Source organism: Coenobita brevimanus, chromosome 12 (genome assembly GCF_032717465.1).
Source record: "Coenobita brevimanus isolate Jiangsu-jjx chromosome 12, ASM3271746v2, whole genome shotgun sequence".
NCBI classification, from domain to species: Eukaryota; Metazoa; Arthropoda; class Malacostraca; order Decapoda; family Coenobitidae; genus Coenobita; species Coenobita brevimanus.
In genome coordinates this window covers 6,701,896-6,723,021 of record NC_136965.1, presented here as the reverse complement: position 1 = coordinate 6,723,021, position 21,126 = coordinate 6,701,896, and the positions used below count along the sequence as shown (strand labels likewise).

The window sequence follows — 21,126 nt, the reverse complement described above, 5'->3', positions numbered from 1 at the left end:
GAACGGAGTATGAGAGATTAACTAGGAGAGTCTTTAAGTCGGGAAGAACGGTAGAGAGTCGGGATGAGGTGGAGAGACGAGATGGAGAGGTTTGTTGACAGAGGATGATGTAAGTTGGAGGAAGGGCAGTCTGATGGCGGAGAACATTGTGACATGGAGGGGATTTGTTTGTGGGCAACCCCTCCGGAATTTAGGCTCTTGGTTTGTAGATACACGTAGATGGAGAGAGAGAGAGAGAGAGAGAGAGCGGGCGGGCGTGAATCTTCTCTCTACAAAATAATTAGATAACTAGAAACGAGCAAAGTGGATGGTCTTGGTGGTGCTTATAAGATGGAACCAGATTCTGAAGGCTTGAGAGGGAGAGAGAGAGAGCGGGTGTGCGTGAATATTCTCTCTACAAAATAATTAGATAAATAGTAACCAGCAAAGTAGAAGGTCTTGGTGTTGCTTGTAAAACTGAACCGAATTTGAAGGCTTGGATGCAGGGACTATATTTTGGGTGTGTCGGGTCTGCTTCGCTTATCCACAAAAAAATAAATAAATAAATAAAATGTATCATAACTATTAGGTTCACGTAATGTAATTGATTCTAATGGGAAAGTAGTATTTAGTCTCTTTGAAATATTGTGGCAGGTGTACCGTGATAGCTCTGCACATTGGGTGGTTGGCGAGGATACGGAGAGACGGAGGGAAAATGGGATGGAGGATGAGGATGAGAGGCTGAGGAAAAATGGGGTGGAGGGCGAGGATAAGGAGAGACCGAGGAATAATAGGTTGAGGATAAGGAGAGACGGAGGAAAAATGGGGTGGAGGGCGAGGATAAGGAGAGCGAGGAAAAATGGGCTGGAGGGTGAGCGATCTTCATACAGTTGACTGATGATGTTCGTTTTTGTATGTATTTATGTTTATTTATTTATTAATTTATTTATACATATGCACAAGCATGGACGGTACAAGCAAGAGAGCGTGTGAACGTCTTCTGATAACGTGAAGGTTTGGGTGATTACGTGTAAGCTGAAAGTGTCTGTTTGCGTAAATCATGGGCAAGGACAGTACTTATCATGGGTTATATAATTTTCCATAAAAACTACTCCCATCTTCCCAAATTACTCACAGCTGTGAAAAGTTACGTGGGTTATTCATCAACGCTCTCAAGGGAGTCTTATAACTGTGAACAGCAGCACACTTAGCACTTGCTTGTGAGTATTTAGTCTTGCTACAGTTTGCAAAAGCGCTTCACCAGTCTACCTTGTCTGACTGATATTTTGGATGAGTGTTGGATTGGAAGTACATAATAAACACGTTGATATATCTAAATATAAACTCCGATAATTCCACAATTATACGCTCTTATTTTCAAATAAAAATATTTCAGCAGTTGCCAGTTGCATTATTTTGGACTGTTATCAAAGTTGGTCCTGGGAAAAACTATGGCAAGCTATGAATTTCAGTAAATTATGTTCTTTATAATAAACATTTCAATCACCTTGAAAATAAATGTGTTTCCAGTAGGCAGGGAAACCAAACTTATTGGTAGTGATGACAGGAGAGAAAAAATTCAAATTAATCTTTGAGGTTCGGTGAGATCAATCTTATTGGTCTCAGGAGCTTACCTTGCCTCACCTCATCTCACTTCGCACTTACCTTGCTTCACCTCATCTCACTTCGCAGCTTACCTTGCTTCAACTCATCTCACTTCGCAGCTTACCTTGCCTCACCTCATCTCACTTCGCACTTACCTTGCTTCACCTCATCTCACTTCGCAGCTTACCTTGCTTCAACTCATCTCACTTCGCAGCTTACCTTGCCTCACCTCATCTCACTTCGCACTTACCTTGCTTCACCTCATCTCACTTCGCAGCTTACCTTGTTTCAACTCATCTCACTTCGCAGCTTACCTTGCCTCACCTCATCTCACTTCGCACTTACCTTGCTTCAACTCATCTCACTTCGCAGCTTACCTTGCTTCACCTCATCTCACTTCGCAGCTCATGTCACATCGGAGCTTACCTTGCTTCACCTCACTCACTCACTCACTCACTGTCGGAAAACACACTGCATGTATATGCATAGATAAATAATACTGTAACTCAACTGTTGCAGAGTATGCAATGCCCTCATCAGCATTTCACTTTTGCATTTTCCCGATGGCTAATTATCTCATTGTTAAAGCCACATGTATATCTGCAATCACACCTTGATTCCTGTCAGTGGTGTTGCCAATCACTGTCGACCTAAATCAGTCATACGTGAGGTCAGCACGAGCCAAGCTGTAATCTGCGAGGACGACAATGGGAAGAGTGACGGATTCAGAGTTGTTGTTGGTTGATGATGTTAAACGCAAGAAAGGTATAAACTGTAGCCTGCTGACCTCGCTCATGTGACTGAGTTCGAGGGTGAACGGCAGCGGCACTGAGTGGAGTCAGGGATTAACAGCAGACATATAAGTGGCATTAACAGTGAGATAATTAGCCAGCGGGAAATGCAACAGTGCTGTGCTGATGACAGTATTGCATACTCTGGATGAATTGAGTTGCCACAAATGCTATTCATGTATGCACACACATGCAGTGTATTGTCCGAGAGAGTGAGTGAGTCAGGGAGTGAAGGAGTGATGTGAGATGCAGCAACGCATGTTTCTTGAGACCTAGAAGGTTCTCACCGGTTTTCAAGGATTAATTTTAACTTTTTTTCACCTTTACCACCATATGTTCTCTTTACCTATTCCAAACAGTTTTTATTGTAATAAAGTACCTGAAATCTGGATTACAACTAATATAAAAGGATGTCCCCAGCTGTCTCAAAATTGTTTTAAAATAGACCAAAAAGACGAAACCGGCAACTCCTCAAACTGTATTTGAATATAATTACGAATAATTGTCAAAATATCGATATGCTAGTATGGGTTCTGCCATGCCTATCAGTATGCTTATTTGTATTAATAACCAAGTATTTCTGCAAAATTGCTGTCAGACAAGCCGAATGAGTTATTTAAAGACAAAATTCTCATGCTAACTGAAACCCGTGTTTTTATCAACATGCTGGTGATACGAGTGCGTATGATTATAGTTGTGAGATTTTCCAAGTGTTGATGAATACCTCCGTGGAACTTTTCACAGCTGTGGGTAATCTGAGGAGATGGGAGTGTATACTTGTGTAAACTCATAGCATCTATGATGAATACGGATCCAGAAGTTTACATACATTTTGCGTTTCATACATCGTTAATGACCAAGACTTGGCTTCGTTTTTACGAGTTAATATGATATACTATTTGTTTACTGATGGAGTGGTACGTACCTTTAGGGAATGACAAAAGTTACGGCACCGTATGTGCTTTATCATGTTTCCTAGTATTTGGCCAGTGGCAAAGACGCTGCTTCTTGACGTATTAATATGCCTTAATAACATCTGAAAATATAAAGGTATACTACAGTTATCACTTTATATCTTTTTTAAAATAAAAGGGCAGATATAAAAGCTAAAGAAATTATAATATTTCCATGTAGTTTATTTTATATATATATCTATATCTATCTATCTATCTATCTATCTATATCTATATATATATATATATATATATATATATATATATATATATATATATATATATATATATATATTACAAAGTACCCACGTTTTTCGCGTTAGTTAAAATTAGACTTGCAAGTACCGACCCCTCACCAGACGGGAGGAGGAGGAGCTACTACGTATAGGGAGGAGCAGGGTCAGGTTACGGCGGGAAGATTAGGGTCAGGTCGCGACAGGACCTTTAGGTCAGGTCAACACAATACAGGAGGGCAGCCAGTCAGCAAAAGACACGACAAAGGTGCCAGGAACGTGCTATGTATAAATATTTCAGATGTCCTAACCTTTTGCACAGTCTCTCTGAGGATGGGTTCTGTTTAGTCCCAGACGATAGAGAAATATAGAACGTAATGCTCATTCCTGTTTATCCCTCCCACCCAGTGCCATCCATCAACACTTAATTCCCTAAAGGCCAGATAGGCAGCGATATTTGTGTGTATTATTTATTATTTACATTTTACTGGAGATAAATAGAAATTAATGAAAAACTAAATTTCTACTCACCGCTCTTGTATCACCAAAAATACACATACCATAAGTCCTGCCGTGTATGGAGCACCGCCAGTGTACGTCACTAGTGTACCGCCTGACTCGTAGGTTCCTACCTGTTCGCCACAGCACCTTGACAGACGTCCAGGTATTGTTATTGTGACGAGTTTCATTCTGACCAGCGATATAATATTATGGTCTAAATAGTCCGTACGGTTTAGGTCAGGCATCATACACTTAAGACATTGAACATGATGTGGGATGCGACCGTATTTTTGTAAAGTATATTATAATTACACTTAGCGGTACAGAAACAAGCGCTACAAGACTTATTAGCCTCGAGGGCCAGTGGGTAATAAGTAATTATTTTTCCTCGTTACTCAGCTGACTCCGATACGAATCCGATTATATAAGAATTTTCTATTACTATATTGATATCAGTATTAACTGGCCTTTGCTTGCCGGTTTACAGCACTGTTAACGTGTGTGTGTGTGTGTGTGTGTGTGTGTGTGTGTGTGTGTGTGTGTGTGTGTGTGTGTGGGTGGGTGGATGTGTGTGTGTGTGTGTGTGTGTGTGTGTGTGTGTGTGTGTGTGTTAGGAAGAAGGAGAGTGATGATTCTTCTCATTTGTCTTGTTGATCCTACGAAAAGGAATGATAGTTACGAGAGGGAAATTATCAGCAATTTACTTTTTTAATGAAAAGAAAAGGAGAGAGAGAGAGAGAGAGAGAGAGAGAGAGAGAGAGAGAGAAGCTTGCTCATCCGTCTTGCAGTTAAAAAGAATCACAGCTACACGACAGAACAGACAGCAGAGCGTGTTAGTAAATTTTGTCTCTGTCCTTGACCTGCCTAGACTGAGGTGGAGGTAATATAAAGCGAGGCGGTGAGCTGAGGGACACATTACAGCAGCGAGATGAGGACCACGGCGTTACTTCTCTTGGCACTGGCCGCTGTCACCTCCGCCGTTACCTACCATGGGTGAGCCCTTAACTTTACCATTGTCTTTTGTATTCTAACTTGGCCCAGATTTTCGTCCATTTGCAGCTTATTTCACGTACTTCATTGGTAGGGAAAGCTAAAACTAAGGCTCTTCATTCTTTCCAGTGCACTTCTTCATGACTAGCAGCATATTCTAGATTATTACAACTCAGTATTCAAGGTGGAGAGGTGGCACTTATGGCACTTTTGCTTCAGCTTGGAATAGAAAAATAATGTGCATTTTCTAACCATAACTTTGCCTATATATTTATCTTTTTGCAGCTTCCTTGACGCATCTCAGTTGCAGAGTAGGACAGTGCAACATCTCTGCATCTTTTCCAAAACACCCCCAGACGAGTACCATATTCTACGTTTAACCTAACCATACTCTTTTCACATTAACTTGAACTGAATTTCTTGTCGTTTTCATGCATCTTAGTAGCCGAGTACGACAAGGGTACGGTTCTGGGTGCTTTCCATAACACTTCTTGATTAGTATTTTATTTTGATTTTGATTTAGTGTTATAACTGAGCACTCGGGATGGAGAGAGCAAATTTAATCCAAGTTAGATTAAAAAGGCGTATAATACATTTTCCTTGCCAGTTTATTTCTTTTTGTGATTCGATAAGATATTCCTGTTGTGTGTGTAGTCTGTGTCGATGGAAAAGAGATGTTTATAATGTGCAATATTCAGATTAAATCCTTAGGGAAGACATGCTATACTCTTCTTACTCTAACTTGACCTAAAACTTCCATCTCTTCATCTCTCAGGCCGAGTTATAAAAATAGATCAACACTAGAACGCCATACTAGTCACGAAGAAGTGATATGGCCATGATGTAGCCCTGTAGCATAGTCTTACTGTGCCACTGAGCTACGTAAATTAAGCTGCAAAGGGGAAAAAATCTCGGCCAAGTTAAAGTAAAAGAACTATAGAAATTGAGAATACGAGTCTGGGGGTGATATTCTTGTTGGTTTAGGAGGCTCCCAAGCACCTGTTTGTTAGCGATTTATCCTGAATATTACACCTCGGTATTATTATTATTATTATTGTTATTATGTTATTATCATCATCATTGTTGTTGTTATTATTATTATTATTATTATTATGTCATTTATACATTTCTAATACTGATTTAACTGTGACTCCCTAGCACCTCCTTGTTAGCGATTTATGCTGACTGTTACACCACAGTATTATCTTTTGTGTTACTCATCTCCGTCATTTCCATCTTATCAAGGCAGAAAGGAAATCGTTGCCAGGTTTCCACACAAAATGAAAATCTGTTGTCGATATTTACGTTCTCTTGACCTTAGCCTAAAATTGCCATCCCTCCATCTTGAATGCTGAGTTGTAACAAGGGACTAACACTATAGTAGCCGCAGCGAAAAATGAACGCTGTGGTGGGGCAGCCGGTCATCCGGGGATTCCCCCACTGTAGCCATATCCTCATGTCACCGACCATAGAGGTAGGATGTCACCGACCATCGGCCACCGCTGCAGCCCCGCTCCATGATCCTTACCCTGTGTCTCTGGCTTTCTCTTTCTCTCTCGGTTTCTATATAAACTGGTGTATTTCCGAAACTAATTATGAAATTATTATGACTTTTGTTCCACACCACCTTTGAGGTAAAAATCAAGGAGAGTTTTCTGTATAAAGGTTTCCCCCCCCCTTGTCTGAGGGCAGGTCAGTTCTGGCGAGTGTATAATTATAGGTCAGGCGGAGGTATCGGCAAGGCCGCACTCCCCCGCTCATATGCCACATTTAGGAGGGGGGGGAAACCTTTATACAGAAAACTCTCCTTGATTTTTACCTCAAAGGTGGTGTGGAACAAAAGTCATAATAATTTCATAATTAGTTTCGGAAATACAGCAGTTTATATAGAAACCGAGAGAGAAAGAGAAAGCCAGAGACACAGGGTAAGGATCATGGAGCGGGGCTGCAGCGGTGGCCGATGGTCGGTGACATGTAAATATGGCTACAGTGGGGGGATCCCAGGTCATCCCGGCTGCCCCACCACAGCGTTCATTTCTCGCTGCGGCTGCTATAGAAGAAGACGCTAATCACGAGGAAGTGCTACAGAAGAGATGTAGAGCCACAGTATTGTCTTTTTTTCCTGCCACTGAGCTACGTGAAATAAGCCCCCCGAGGATGAAAATTTGGGCCAAGTTAAAGTGAGTGAAGTATTGTAGCAGTGCCATCACCAACTGTCCCTTGTCCAGTCTAGCAAAACTGTAGACTGTCTTAACACTGGACGACAGGTATTTATTTGATGTCATGCCCTGGCCACGACTTCCCTCCAGCTCGGCGTAGGGGTTGAGGGTGAGAGAGGGTAATGATTGTTAATGAAAGTACAAAGAAGTGTGTGTGTGTGTGTGTGTGTGTGTGTGTGTGTGTGTGTGTGTGTGTGTGTGTGTGTGTGTGTGTGTGATGTGGCAGGTGTGATGTCTGGTATATGCCGTACACTCCTGACCATCACTTTCCCCCTACCCATGCCTTTGACTGAAAGGAGGTCGTAAACATGGTAGAAAACGGGACGAAGATCTTTCGTTCAGTGTTGAGGTGGTTGTTTGAAGGTTTGTTAGACTGCGTGTATAATAGTGTCGTTATGCACTGTTACTCGTACTGTTAGTAAAGCTTCGACCTGCCACCCTAACAGTGGGCAGTAAAGGTTTTTTTTGTTGTGATGGTATGGTTCACGATTATACAAATGTCCATTTTGGTGTCCGACATGTCGTACTTCTTTTGGTGTGGTGTTCAGGTACAAGGTTGTGAGTGTAACGCCACGTACAATGGCTGAGGCGCAGGTGTTGCAGGATGCAGTGCAGCGGTTGCAGCTGCAACAGTACATGTACGTCTATGTACGTGTTTCAGGTACAAGGTTGTGAGTGTAACGCCACGTACGACGGCTGAAGCGCAGGTGTTGCAGAAAGCAGTGCAGCTGCTTCAGCTGCAACAGTGGACTCATCCTCATCGTCTGGGAGTCCCTGTCGACGTCCTGGTTCCTCCCAGCCTCGTTTACGTCTTCCTAAGTGGACTCCAAGCCAAACACATCCCCGTCCAAGTCAAAATCACTGACGTACAGGCGTGAGTCTAAGATCTATACCACAGTCATTACAGTACCGACTAGGGTGTTCTTGTTTGACCAGTAAGCGTAAAAGAATGTCTCGTGTGCATATATATATATATATATATATATATATATATATATATATATATATATATATATATATGTGTCTCTCTCTCTCTCTCTCTCTCTCTCTCTCTCTCTCTCTCTATATATATATATATATATATGTATATCTATATAGATGTATATACATATATATATATATATGTATCTCTCTCTCTCTCTATGTGTATATATATATATAAGTATAATTTATGAGCAAAATTTCAAAACCATCATTTAAGCGAATCAGTCAAACATAAGTTGAAGCTATCGCCCACCATAATGTATATACTCGTGTACTGTACATACGGCTGGAGTGTGTAGAGTGAAGGATGTAACAGGTTTGTTGTTGTGTGTGTAGGCTAATCGAGGAGCAGGTGGCCACCAGAACACCCAGCACGTCCCTGCCCCGCGCCTTTGACCACACCCAGTACCACACCCTGGACGAGGTTGGTGTCTGTGCTGTACACTTTCATTTATACCTAAATTATCATATCTCCATCTTGAATGCTTATAAGTAACTGTCATCGGTTGGTTTTCATATGACGGAGCTGAGCCACTCCCATGTATTAAATATTGTCACGATTGCATAAAATTTGACGAGTCGTACTTATGAGGCAGGAATGAGTCTTCTTGGTTACTAGCCGAATTAACGCTCCAGTCTGACCACACTTGGCTGTCTACGGAGCTAAAAGGGGCTATGAATCTCTGTTAGGTTTACTGCTCTCTAGAGACTAACACTACAATATGGTAATAGTCACAAAGAAATGCTATGGAAAGGATGCAGAGCCGTAGCATTGTCTCACTTCTGGAGTTTTTTTTTTTTTTTCTTTTTGTTGTCATTCACCTGTAAGAAGAATTGAGACGTAGAATATCATGCAGGTTACGAGTATGTGCTATTGTTTTATTATATGACTGAGCTCTAACTGTAGATTGACACTAGAATATGGTGCTAGTCACGAATAAGTGGTACGGAAAGCACACAGAACCTCATTGTTGTATTTTGTCACAGGATTGTAAAAAAAAAGATGTTAACTATACAATATCGTGAAAGTCACGAAGAAGTGCTATAGAAAGGATGCAGAGAACAGTGTTGTTTAATTCTGCCACTGAACTGCAACAATCAGTAAACACTAGAATATGGTACTAGTCACGAAAAAGTGCTTCAGAAGTGATGTCGATCCTTAATGTGGTCGTATTCTGTTCTTGAGCTGTAAGATGAGATTAACACTAGGTCACTAGAATATAATGCGAGCCACGAAGAAGTGCAATAGAAAGGGTGCAGAGCCTTAGTATTGTGTTATTTTGATGTTAAGAGATATCATTTACAAAAGGGCAAAAATATCCTCCACGTTAGGCGGACGAACGATGACAGAAAGATGGCAAATTAGGCCAAACTTGTGCAAAATGAATATAGTTTCTTTTATAAGCATGACCCACTAAATCATCACAGTGCTAAGAAAAAAAGAAAATCACCTATCTCGTTTCATCTGTCTATAGCCAGACGCCTAATCCCGTAAGAGGTGGCGACAAACAAATCGCCTCCGTGTCGCCCTGTCCCTTGCCATTACGCTACTCTCCCCCAACTCACACCTCCCTCTCCCATATACCTTTCCACCCCATCCCTTCATTTTATCCTCGGTCTCCCCCTCCCTCTCCCCCCTTCCATCTCACTCACTTACACTCTTCCAGTTAGTCTCTGTCGATAAATAAATAAACGAATTAACTAACTCAAGATGGTACACCTATAATAACAATTCTCTGTTCACTTTAACTTGGCGTGAAATTGCCATGTATTCATCTTAAATATTGAACTGCAACAAGGGGTTAGCTTTAGAATACGGTGCTAGTCACGAGGAAGTGCTATGAAAAGGGTGTATAGCCGCAGTATTGTTGGATTCTGCCACTGAGCTACGTGAAAGAGCTGCAGAAAGTCGAAAATCTGGGTCAAGTTAAGATGAAAGAACTATAGCTGTTTTGTTTTTGCTGCCTTATACAGTCGATAGTTTTTAAGACTTCATATTATTATTATTATTATTATTATTATTATTATTATGAACACATTCTGTTGAGCTCTTATTGATAATGTAGATATTTTTTTGTGGGAGGGGGGAGGGTTGATCTAGAAGGCTGGTATTCCAAGACCGTTGGAGATAGAGATTGAAATTTTCAGGGATGATGTATCTTGGTGTTAGGCTTCTTTTGGCACATTTTTTTTTTTTTTCCCTAGCACTAGCGCCGTCTGTGTTGTTTATCCAGTTCTTGCTCTCCTGCACAGTAAAAACTATTGAATCGATTGCTTTGCAAATATTGCAGTATGTAGTCGTCAACATATACTGGTGCACCTGGGTACTGAGATCCAACAAATACTTTCTGAGATATTGAAGAAAATCAAAATGGCCGCCTCATGCCTGAAAGTGATAAATCGTAAAGTGTTTTGCTGAATTTGACCAAACTCCATGGTCATGAGTGAACATGATTTTGCATAGTATGAATGACACTGACCTTGATCTCAAGGTCACAGATCAAAATCCGTAAAAATTTTTGAGTGATAACAAAAGTCCTTTAATATTAGGTATAGTGATAAAATATTTTCATCTAGAGAGTGGGGATCTTTGAATATCGCTTCAACAATTTTAGAATTCTAGTTATTATTATTATTAGTAGTAGTAGTAGTAGTAGTAGTAGTAGTAGTATTTTTATTATTATTAATCTCTTCCTCCTTCTCCTCCTCCTCCTCCTCACAGATCTACTCTATCCTTGACGGTGTTGAGGCGGACTACAATTCCCTGGTGTCCAGCTACACGGCCGCCACTACATATGAAGGAAGACCCATTCGTGTGCTCAAGGTATATACAAGCAGCCTTTAGTCCATCATCATCATCATCATCATCATCATCACATTGCCTCGATACCCTGTGTAAACCTAACAAGATCCTTCTAATCTAACCAGTTATAATCAAGAAGGTGGTGTTATAATCGCACCTTTTTTCGGAGCCACAGATACAGAGAGAGTATTGGAGAGGCACAAACAGATTATGAGAGACGTGCACGGGGTAAAGGTGAAATGTGAGCAAATTCCTTCACGTATCAGGTGACAGGAGTGACAGGAAAGTATAAAAACTCTGGTGAAGCAGGAATAGACTCTAGACAAGAAGTATTACTCAGGAATTGCAACACCCGCGTCCACCAGCTGATCTAAGGGCTGAACACTTGACTTTGCTTTGTGACCTTGACCTTCACCCGACTGCTGTCAAAACTTAATTAGCCTTTTCTTGCCTGATCCCTAACCCTTCTACAAACTTTGGTTCTGATCATATTAAAACAGTTTGGGTTGACCTTGTCCTGTTACCTTAACCTTTGACCCTTCCCTGTGGACTTGACCTTTGATTGATCGTCCTCAATTTCGAACCCTTTTATCCTTGGCACACCTTGAGCCGTTCCACAGAGCTTGGTGTAAATCGGATGAAAATTGCGTAAGCTGACCCTTCCATTGTGACTTTGACCTTTGACTTGTTGCTATATATATATATATATATATATATATATATAAAGTTAGCTCTTGTCTGATCGTCAACCTTCCCACCAAGTTTGGTCCAAATCAGATTTTTTTTTTTTTGACAGACACACTGATCAAAATTTTACTTTGCCCGGTGACCTTGACCTTTGATGGGTTGTTCTCAAAATGGAACCACATTGTTCTTGCCCTGCCCTCAACCCTTCAACCAGGTCTGGTCTAAATCGGCATATGTTGGCCTTGCGAGATCAATCTTTGACAAAGCCCTAAGATTTTTCCTTTGACTTGTTGCTCTAAAAAAAAATTTAATCATCTCCTTGGCCGCCCCTCAACCCCTCTAATTTGGTTATAATCGGATGAAAACTGCTTGAGTTATTTAGTTCACACACACACACACACACACACACACACACACACACACACACACACACACACACACACACACACACACACAAAACACCCGTTCTCTCTTTGCTAGTGCAGGTGTAATGACGTGTCCTCGTTAAAGAGACTCATGTAAACAAACCCCATCAGGTATCAAGCGAGGAGAGTGACACCAAACCTGTCATCTGGATAGACTGTGGCATCCACGCCCGTGAATGGATCTCTTCAGCCGTCTGTCAGTACATCCTGGACCAGCTGACTTCCGGCTACGGCAGCAACAGTGACGTCACGGCACTTCTTGACACATACGACTTCCACATCATGCCCGTTACCAACCCCGATGGCTACGAATTCACCTGGAGCGATGTAAGTTGCATTCCCGCTGTCCATTGCCAATCCCAGCAAAGTTTTAGCTACGTTCCCTCTCCTCATTGTCCTCCCCATTGGCTGCACCTGCGCTGCACCTGGGAAAGCCTCAGTCCAGCATCCTTGTGTCATAAAAAGAGGGGCCCTACCCAATGTTTATTTTAATCTTTTTTTTCACTGTTTTCCCCTCCTGTTTGGTTGAGGAGTGTCTGGTAGTCATACGAGTGAAAATGAAATTATTAACATTCTTGTACACTTATGAAACTCAGGAAACTTTATGAACACCGCCACTTCGTCTGCTAGTCCTAATAATAGTGTGAAAGGTAAATGGAATAAAATTATTAGAATTGTTTTCTTCTTGATACAAGGTAGGGCAGTGGATGTTGGAGCGGCCCTAATTAGGGTGAGCAGTTTGGAAACTTCGTGTTCTGTTGTTTGCAGATGATACTGTATTTTTAAAGGAAGACGAGTGGGAACTGAAAGAGTTTGTGGATGAGTTTGGGAAAGTGTGTAAGAAACGGAATCTAAAGGTGAATGTAGGGAAGAGTAAACCTTTGATCTTTGAGAGAAATGAAACTGAATGCACAGTGAGGTTGGATAATTAAGAAATGGAAAATGTAAGTACACTCAAATACTTGGGTATTATGATGAGTAAAGATGGAAGTTTGGAGGATGAGGTGCTTGAAAGGGTACAGCAGGGAAGACAGGTTGCTGGTTTTTTGAAAGCTGTGATAAGAAATAGGGAAATGAGCATGGAAGGAAAAAAGTTGTTTCATGACAGGATTGTGATCTCCACTCTAACTTATGAAAGTGAAACTCGGATCTTGCTGGAAGGACACACGTGAAGAGTGAGGGCAATGGAAACTAGAAGGGCACTCAGTGGAGCGCATCTCTCCGACAAGGGTAACGTAATCCCCAAACCAGTCTTCATAATGGGTTAGGGTTTCTCACCGTTGATCAGGGTTTTGCAAAAAGTGCTTTCCGGATCCAGAATCTGTAATACGATCCGGATCGGTCCCAAAAGTTAATCGATTGTTCCTTGGGACATGGGCATCTACCCACCAGATATGGGCCAAATCTCTCTTTTAGTTTCTGAGTAATCCTGCTAACGGACAAACAAACTAACAAACTAGAGGGGCACTCACTGGAGCGCATCTCTCCGACAAGGGCAACGTGATTTCCAAACCACTTTTCATAATGGGTTAGGTTTTCTCATCACTGATTCGGGTTTCACGAAAAGTGTTTCCCGGATCCAGAATCTGTAATATGATCCGGATCGGTCCCAAATGGTAATCTGTTGTTTAGTGGGACATGGGCTATCTGTCTAGCAATTTTGGTCAAAATCTTTTTTTTAGTTTTTGAGTAATCCTGCTAACAGAGAGAGAGAGAGAGAGAGAGAGAGAGAGAGAAAAAAAAAAAAACAGGTGAAAACATATTCTCCTTGTCGGAGAGAATGAGTTATTTGAGAGAAGCATGTAAAGTGGAGCTTGCACCTTGTTGGAGGGACACAAATCAGGAGTGAGAGCAGTGGAAATGAGTTATTTGAGAGGAGCCTGTGGAGTTACATGGAGAGACAGACTGACATATGAGGAAGTGAAGGAGTGTTGTGGTGTGGATGTGGATGTGACAGAAAGCGTTAGGAGAAACACACTGAGGTGGTTTGGCCATGTGGAGAGGATGGAGAGCGAGAGACTAAGGAGGAGAGTGTATGCGAGTGAGGTGGAGGTGGGGAGAGGGAGGGGGAGGCCGAGGATGAGATGGAGGGATGGAGTGGAGAGGTATATGAGAGAGCGGGTTGTGAGCAGTGAAGTGGCAGTGAAGTGGCATTGGACAGGGCGACATGGAGGCGATTTGTTTGTGGCCACCCCTTATGGGATTGAGGCTTGTAACAATAGATAGATAGATGTGGTTATAATGAAGAGACAGACTGACAGACGAGGAAGTGAAGGAGTTTTGTGGTGTGGATGTGGATGTGGCAGAAAGCATTAAGAGAAATCCTTTAAGGTGGTTTGGCTATGTGGAGAGGATGGAGAGTGAGAGACTAACTAGGAGAGTGAATGTAAGGGGGGGAGGCCGAGGATGAGATGGAGGGATGGAGTAGAGAGATATATGAGATGGGGGGGGGAGTGTAAGATGGAGAGAGGGCAGATAAATGGCAGGGGACAGGGCGACGTGGAGGCGATTTGTTAGTGGCCACCCCATACGGAATTGAGGCGCCTGGCTATAGATGGACTGATAAATAGTTTTCTTTTGAACAACTAAGTCTTGTCACTCGTAAAATTTCGTGAAGGTCTGAGTGAATATAGATGAATCCAAATCCCCGTTCTTTTTATAAACGACGAGTCTCGGACTCTGCCTTCCTCTAGAACAGCATTTCCCAACCTGGGGGAAATTTTCCCCTGGGGGGAAATTTCAGGATTCCAGGGGGGAAATTTATTGAGGGAAATACAGATTACTAGCTATTAGCCGACAACAAAAAAAGCTCATAGAATGTGGCGATTGACTTTTCTTCAAGTTCTGTATAAAAATATAAACATTTATGCTACGATTGCCTTTAGTCAGAGAGAGAGAGAGAGAGAGAGAGAGAGAGCGGGGGGGAGGGGAGGAATCCCAACAGGTGAACTGGCTGAAGGGGGAAACGACAGAGAAAAGGTTGGGAACCACTGCTCTAGAACATAATATTCTGCCTGAGACGCGCCGGGTTCAGTGAGTGTAAAAATACTGCCTCAGTCTGGTAAGGAAAACGTATACATATCAATATTTCAGTCTATATTCGCTCCTTTTAACGAGAACAGACATGAATTCAAATATCGATTCAGTCACTTGGGACCCTAAGATAGCAAGCGTAAAATATCTTAAATAATTCTTACAGTAAATAAGTCTCCCGTAACAACGCACACACCAACAGTGTGTGTGTGTGTGTGTGTGTGTGTGTGTGTGTGTGTGTGTGTGTGTGTGTGTGTGTGTGTGTGTGTGTGTGTGCATAGTCACGTTGCTGTACACAGACTCGCCATCTTGAACGGGGTGGAGACTGGATTCAGGTACACTCACAGACACCCATGAACTATGACGAGTGACAGTACCTTGGATTGATCTGCACTCCATTAATTATATGTGGATTGTTTATTAATTTATTCATGTGTTTATTTATTGACATATTTATTCATTTATAGCCAGATTTTTTATTTCAAGATTGGTTTTAGCGCAAGAGCCACTCCTCATCTTGTCTCCTGAGCTGTCACTGTGTCAACTCCAGCCAAACAGAATCTCCCCAACATTTCCAACTATAAAGAACTGCTTATCGGAAAAAATAGTCAACTTCCTTAACCCCTTTAGCCGGAGGAAGTCATATATTTTACCTTTGACATTTTTAGATGATTTAGGTTAGTTTAAGAGAGAATTTTGAGTTGGAGGAACTGATATAGTCTTCATCTACTCCTTCATAGCCAGACGCCCCTCTAAACTGAACTAAGAGTCGCCTAGAAGTAAGAAGATTTAAATAAGGAAATTGCCACCGTACCACAGGCGTTTACGTGGCCCTGTGTGTGTTTCAGGATCGATTGTGGCGCAAGAACCGGTTTCCCTCTGGCGGGGCTCTGAACTGTCACGGCATCGACCCCAACCGCAACTTTGATTCTGACTTCGGTGGCCCCGGGACCTCTGACCAACCCTGCTCTGACATATACCACGGTGAGGCCTGCAGGGGTTTCTTATCTTATTTTCACTGTTCTCTTATCTGACTTTCATCGTATTTTCATGGTTCCCTTATCGTATTTTCATGGTTTTCTTATCTGACTTTCATTATTCCCTTATCGTATTTTCATGGTTGTTTTATCGTATTTTCATGGTTCTTTCATCGTATTTTCATGATTCTCTTTATTGTGTTTTCATGGTTCTCTTATCGTATTTTCATGGTTGTCTTATCGTATTTTCATGGTTTCCTTATCGTATTTTCATGGTTGTTTTATCGTACTTTCATGGTTCTTTCATCGTAGTTTCATAGTTCTCTCATCGTATTTTTATGGTTCTCTTATCGTATTTTCATGGTTCTCTTTATTGTATTTGCATGGCTCTCTTACCTTACTCTCATGGTTCCCTTATTTTCATGGTTCTTTTACCCTACTCATGGTTTTAATACATGGTTCTCTAATCTTGCCTTCATAGTTATAATACATGGTTCTTTTATCTTGCCTTCATAGTTATAATACATGGTTCTGTTAGCTTTCCTTCATAGTTATAATACATGGTTCTGTCATCTTGCCTTCATGGGTTTATTTGGTTCTGTTATCTTGCCTTCATGGGTTTAATACATGGTTCTCTTGCCTTCATGGTGTTATTTGGTTCTCTCATAGGTTTCTTCACATGGTTCTCCTATCTCACATTCATGGTTTCCTTTTCCTTATATGTTTTTATCTTGCCTTCGTGTTTTTTTTTTTTTTGGTTCATATCTTTCATGGTTTTAATACATGGTTCTCTTATCTTGCCTTCATGGTTGTCTTACCTATAACCCATGCTCTGACTCGTACCATGGTGAGAGCTTGATGGTTCTTTAATCGCGTGACTCTTCGCTTCGTAGGTCCGCATTCTCATTGGGTAAGGAAGCTCCCTAACACCTTTTCCTAAGCGATTTATTAAGCTCCCTAACACCTTTTCCTAAGCGATTTATTAAGCTTTCTAACACCTTTTCCTAAGCGATTTATTAAGCTCCCTGACACCTTTTCCTAAGCGATTTATTAAGCTCCCTAACACCTTTTCCTAAGCGATTTATTAAGCTCCCTAACACCTTATCCTAAGCGATTTATTAAGCTCCCTAACACCTTTTCCTAAGCGATTTATTAAGCTCCCTGACACCTTTTCCTAAGCGATTTATTGAGCTCCCTGACACCTTTTCCTAAGCGATTTATTGAGCTCCCTGACACCTTTTCCTAAGCGATTTATTAAGCTCCCTAACACCTTTTCCTAAGCGATTTATTAAGCTCCCTGACACCTTTTCCTAAACGATTTATTAAGCTCCCTAATACCTTTTCCTAAGCGATCCATTTTGCCTATTTGCTTATTACATCTGACTGTCTTATTCTGGTACATAAATCCTTAAAACATTCCCATATTCTGCATAAACAGCGTACAAAAGAATATTAACCATCCAATCCAAAAATAAATCGCTAGGGAAGAGGTGTTAGGGAGTTTCTTTACGGCCCTTCCTCCTATGGTTCTCTTCTTATTTATTTATTTATTCATTCATTTGTGTGTTTGTTTTGCTACCTTAAGACAACTTCATTTAGCTGTGGGCGACTTTAAGAACGGAAGAGGTTGCAACAGCTGGTTTTCCTTCTGTGTACTGTTGTTTGCATTTTTTTTTTAATCCAGGAAAATCTAGGTTAGGGATGAAAGGTGAGAGGAAACAACGGCTCTCCAGTGTACAGGAAAATTTAGCAGTTGTGCACCGGCTTCTAAGGAAAGATTGGGAATTGGCTTAAGGTTAATTATCAGCCTTAATGAGCACATCCAGTTGGTTAATTATCAGTCAGTCGACATCACTTATTTTTTTTATATAAGCCCCCTCCAGGACATCACTTATTTTTTTTTCTAATCCTCCTCCTGGACATCACTTTTTTTTTTTTTATCTATTCTGGACATCACTTATTTTTTTTTTATCTGTTCTGGACATCACTTATTTTTTTTTATCTATTCTGGACATCACTTATTTTTTTTTTATCTGTTCTGGACATCACTTATTTTTTTTTAATCTAATCCTCCTTCTGGACATCACTTATTTCTTTTATCTAATCCTTCTTCTGGACATCACTTTTTTTTTTTTTTATCTAATCCTTCTTCTGGACATCACTTTTTTTTTTTATCTAATCCTTCTTCTGGACATCACTTATTTTTTTTTTCTAATCCTCCTCTTGGGCATCACTTATTTTATTATTATTTTCTTTTTTATCTACTCCTCCTGCTGGACATCACTTATTTTTTATATCTAATCTTCCTTCTGGCCATCCTCACACAGGCACAGCAGCATTTTCGGAGAAGGAGTCCCAGGCTGTACGTGACTCTGTTCAGGCCCTTGGTTCTCGGGTCAAAATATTCTTCACCCTGCACGCCTACTCCCAGCTCTGGATGACCCCATACGGCTACACATATGACCTCCCTGATAACTATGATGAACAGGTAACCACTGCTAATGACACTTGAAGATGTATGACCTATGTAACAGAGTGTACAGGGTGGTTCAGGAAGCATCACTGCCGCATTGCATTCGTTATCAAACATGCAGTCAGTGAACGTAAAAGAGTAGACACTATAAAGTACGAAGCAGGAAAAAATGCGAGGTAAACACTTACAGTGCTAGCTGAGCCGTGCCCGCAACACACGAGAATTTGTAAGGTAAAAGGCAAAGGTGCTTTATAGGGACCTAGAACTACCCTGTATAGATAGATAGACAAATAAGAGATAGATAGATATGCACCGTAGGAAAAGGATGGGTGTTTACTTTCTTCATGTTCTTGTTTTCAAAATTCATACCTCTACCTGGACCACCTTGACGCTTATCTGCTGTGCTTATGTTGTTTGATTTTTAGCTAAGGTTATGATTTTACAGTGGCATTTGTAAACCGCGTCAGCGCTGAGATCGATTGCCCCACTCCCTTGAACTTTCATATACATTAGAGTGCCACACAGCTTTTTCAGTGTAAAGTATAAGAATTATACATATCGATTGGAGATCTGAATTGCTTTCTTCAGCTCCTTAGAAAACAAGAGTATTCATAATCTTAGAGTGGCATTACGAATGATGTGTTATATATTTTTGGTGTAGGTCAGGGCTTGAACACACTTACCCAATGTGTGTGTAAGATCATAGGAAACGAAGCACCGAGTCACCTTTGATGGAACCCTGTGCCTCGTTTCCTCCTGCTGATCACATATTTTGGGCAAGTGTGTCGACGCCCTTAGTGATGTCAATACTAATTAAGACATGTTCGGCAGTATCGTGTGTCCAAGGTGGGTGTGGATGCCCTCATCGCCGTCCATGGAACCGAATTCATCTATGGCAACATTGCTGACGTCATCTGTGAGTGCCATATGCTTTTTGTTGTTTTTATTTGCATGTTTATTTTTTTAAGATAATGATGCAGGAGCTAACACATCCAGCTCACAGTTCGGATCGAGTGCCGGTACAATTCTTGCACTGGTCAGGTTGTTGGACAGTTTTCGTTTCCCCCATGTATTACGTCACACAGAACTATAATTAGGGATTTTGAGGTACAGTTCATGGGCTGTTGCGTATTGCATTTTAGGGCAAGACTGGGACATGTCTAAACTTGATTGTCAGTCATAATGGCCCAGTTCCAGTCATTAGGCGTCAAATGACTCGTCCTCAACATCCATGTCCCCCATGTAATACTGGTATGTTGTTGTTATTGTTTTGTTGTTGCTAATCCCCAGTCAGTCCGGCAGAATAGACCCTACGACCAGAGACGCAATTGGTTATGTGGAGCCGTCCTACGGGTTCAGTACAGTACACCTTGCAGGGAACCAGCGTCCCCATGTGATAGACAGTGCCTCGCTGGGATCGAACCAGGATCCTTGCCACTGTGAAGTGCAGGGCTAAATGAACAGGGACAATGGGAAACTGTTTACCCGGAGTACTGCTGGTCCAGTGGGTGACCTGAATGTAAATATACTGTGGCTTGTGTTCTAAGAGAAGATTTGAACTTGGTAAAAATTGACTGTCTTTATAACCCTCGTGCAGTCGATAGGCAGAAATCTAGCCCTACTTCCACGATTTCTTTGGATTAGGTCTTCGGTGCCAAGCTTTTTTACTCATAAATTGAAATAGGGACATGCACTGCAAAATGATGGTTGCGTGTCGTGGTCTGGGGAAAGGTTTGGAATGCCTTCTACAGCAAAATGATGAAGAATGTCTGTGTGCATGCCTTGTCAGCCACACTCGTCTTTCCGAGGTTTAGATATGGTAGTTGGTGGTAGCAGTGACTGGATGGAAGACGGGTATCCAGTTCCAATACGCCTATGAGGGACCTGGATTGTAAAACAGCAGTTGCATGGGGGAATGTATTGGTGGTTTCCGTGTCAGCCATGTTCCTCTTCATTGGCTTTAGACTTGATAGTGTGTGGTAGCAGTGGATGGGTGTAGGACTGCGCGGCCAGCCATCTAGCAGGTTTTCAAGAGACCTAGGCTGCAGGGTGACGGTTGAGCAGGTGAATGTTTTGATGCTTTCTCTACCAGCCAGTAACGCTTTTCTTCTTGCCTGTGTGCAGACATGGCGGCAGGTGGCAGCACTGACTGGGCATACGACGCCGCCGGCATCCAGTACGCCTTTGCTCTGGAACTCCGCGACCAGGGCAGCTACGGCTTCCTCCTGCCACCCGAACAGATCGTACCCACTGGAGAGGAGACCCTGGCTGGCATTGTGGCTGCTATTAACGCTGTGTAGCCTTGTAATATCACACTTTGGCCTTTATTATGCCCACGTGACCAACAATAAAATACAGGATATAGTAATACGTAACATCTCTTCGGTATATTAATGTTTTCCCTCCAAATAATCATCATTCAATCCTGTCTCACTCCTAGAATCAAGAGCATAAGGGACCAGGATTAGTCTGC

At 41.7% G+C, this 21,126-nt stretch overlaps 1 protein-coding gene across 1 annotated transcript; it reads left to right on the top strand.

Annotated features, from left to right (window-relative positions):
* The first annotated feature begins 4,990 nt into the window (after positions 1-4,990).
* LOC145413470 (carboxypeptidase B-like) lies at positions 4,991-20,953 on the top strand. The gene is made up of 9 exons (XM_080283169.1): positions 4,991-5,055; positions 7,933-8,145; positions 8,592-8,679; positions 10,978-11,079; positions 12,282-12,497; positions 16,052-16,187; positions 18,508-18,668; positions 19,485-19,569; positions 20,778-20,953. The coding sequence occupies exons 1-9, from the start codon at positions 4,991-4,993 to the stop codon at positions 20,951-20,953; spliced, it is 1,242 nt and encodes a 413-aa protein (XP_080139295.1).
* Positions 20,954-21,126: the final 173 nt, after the last annotated feature.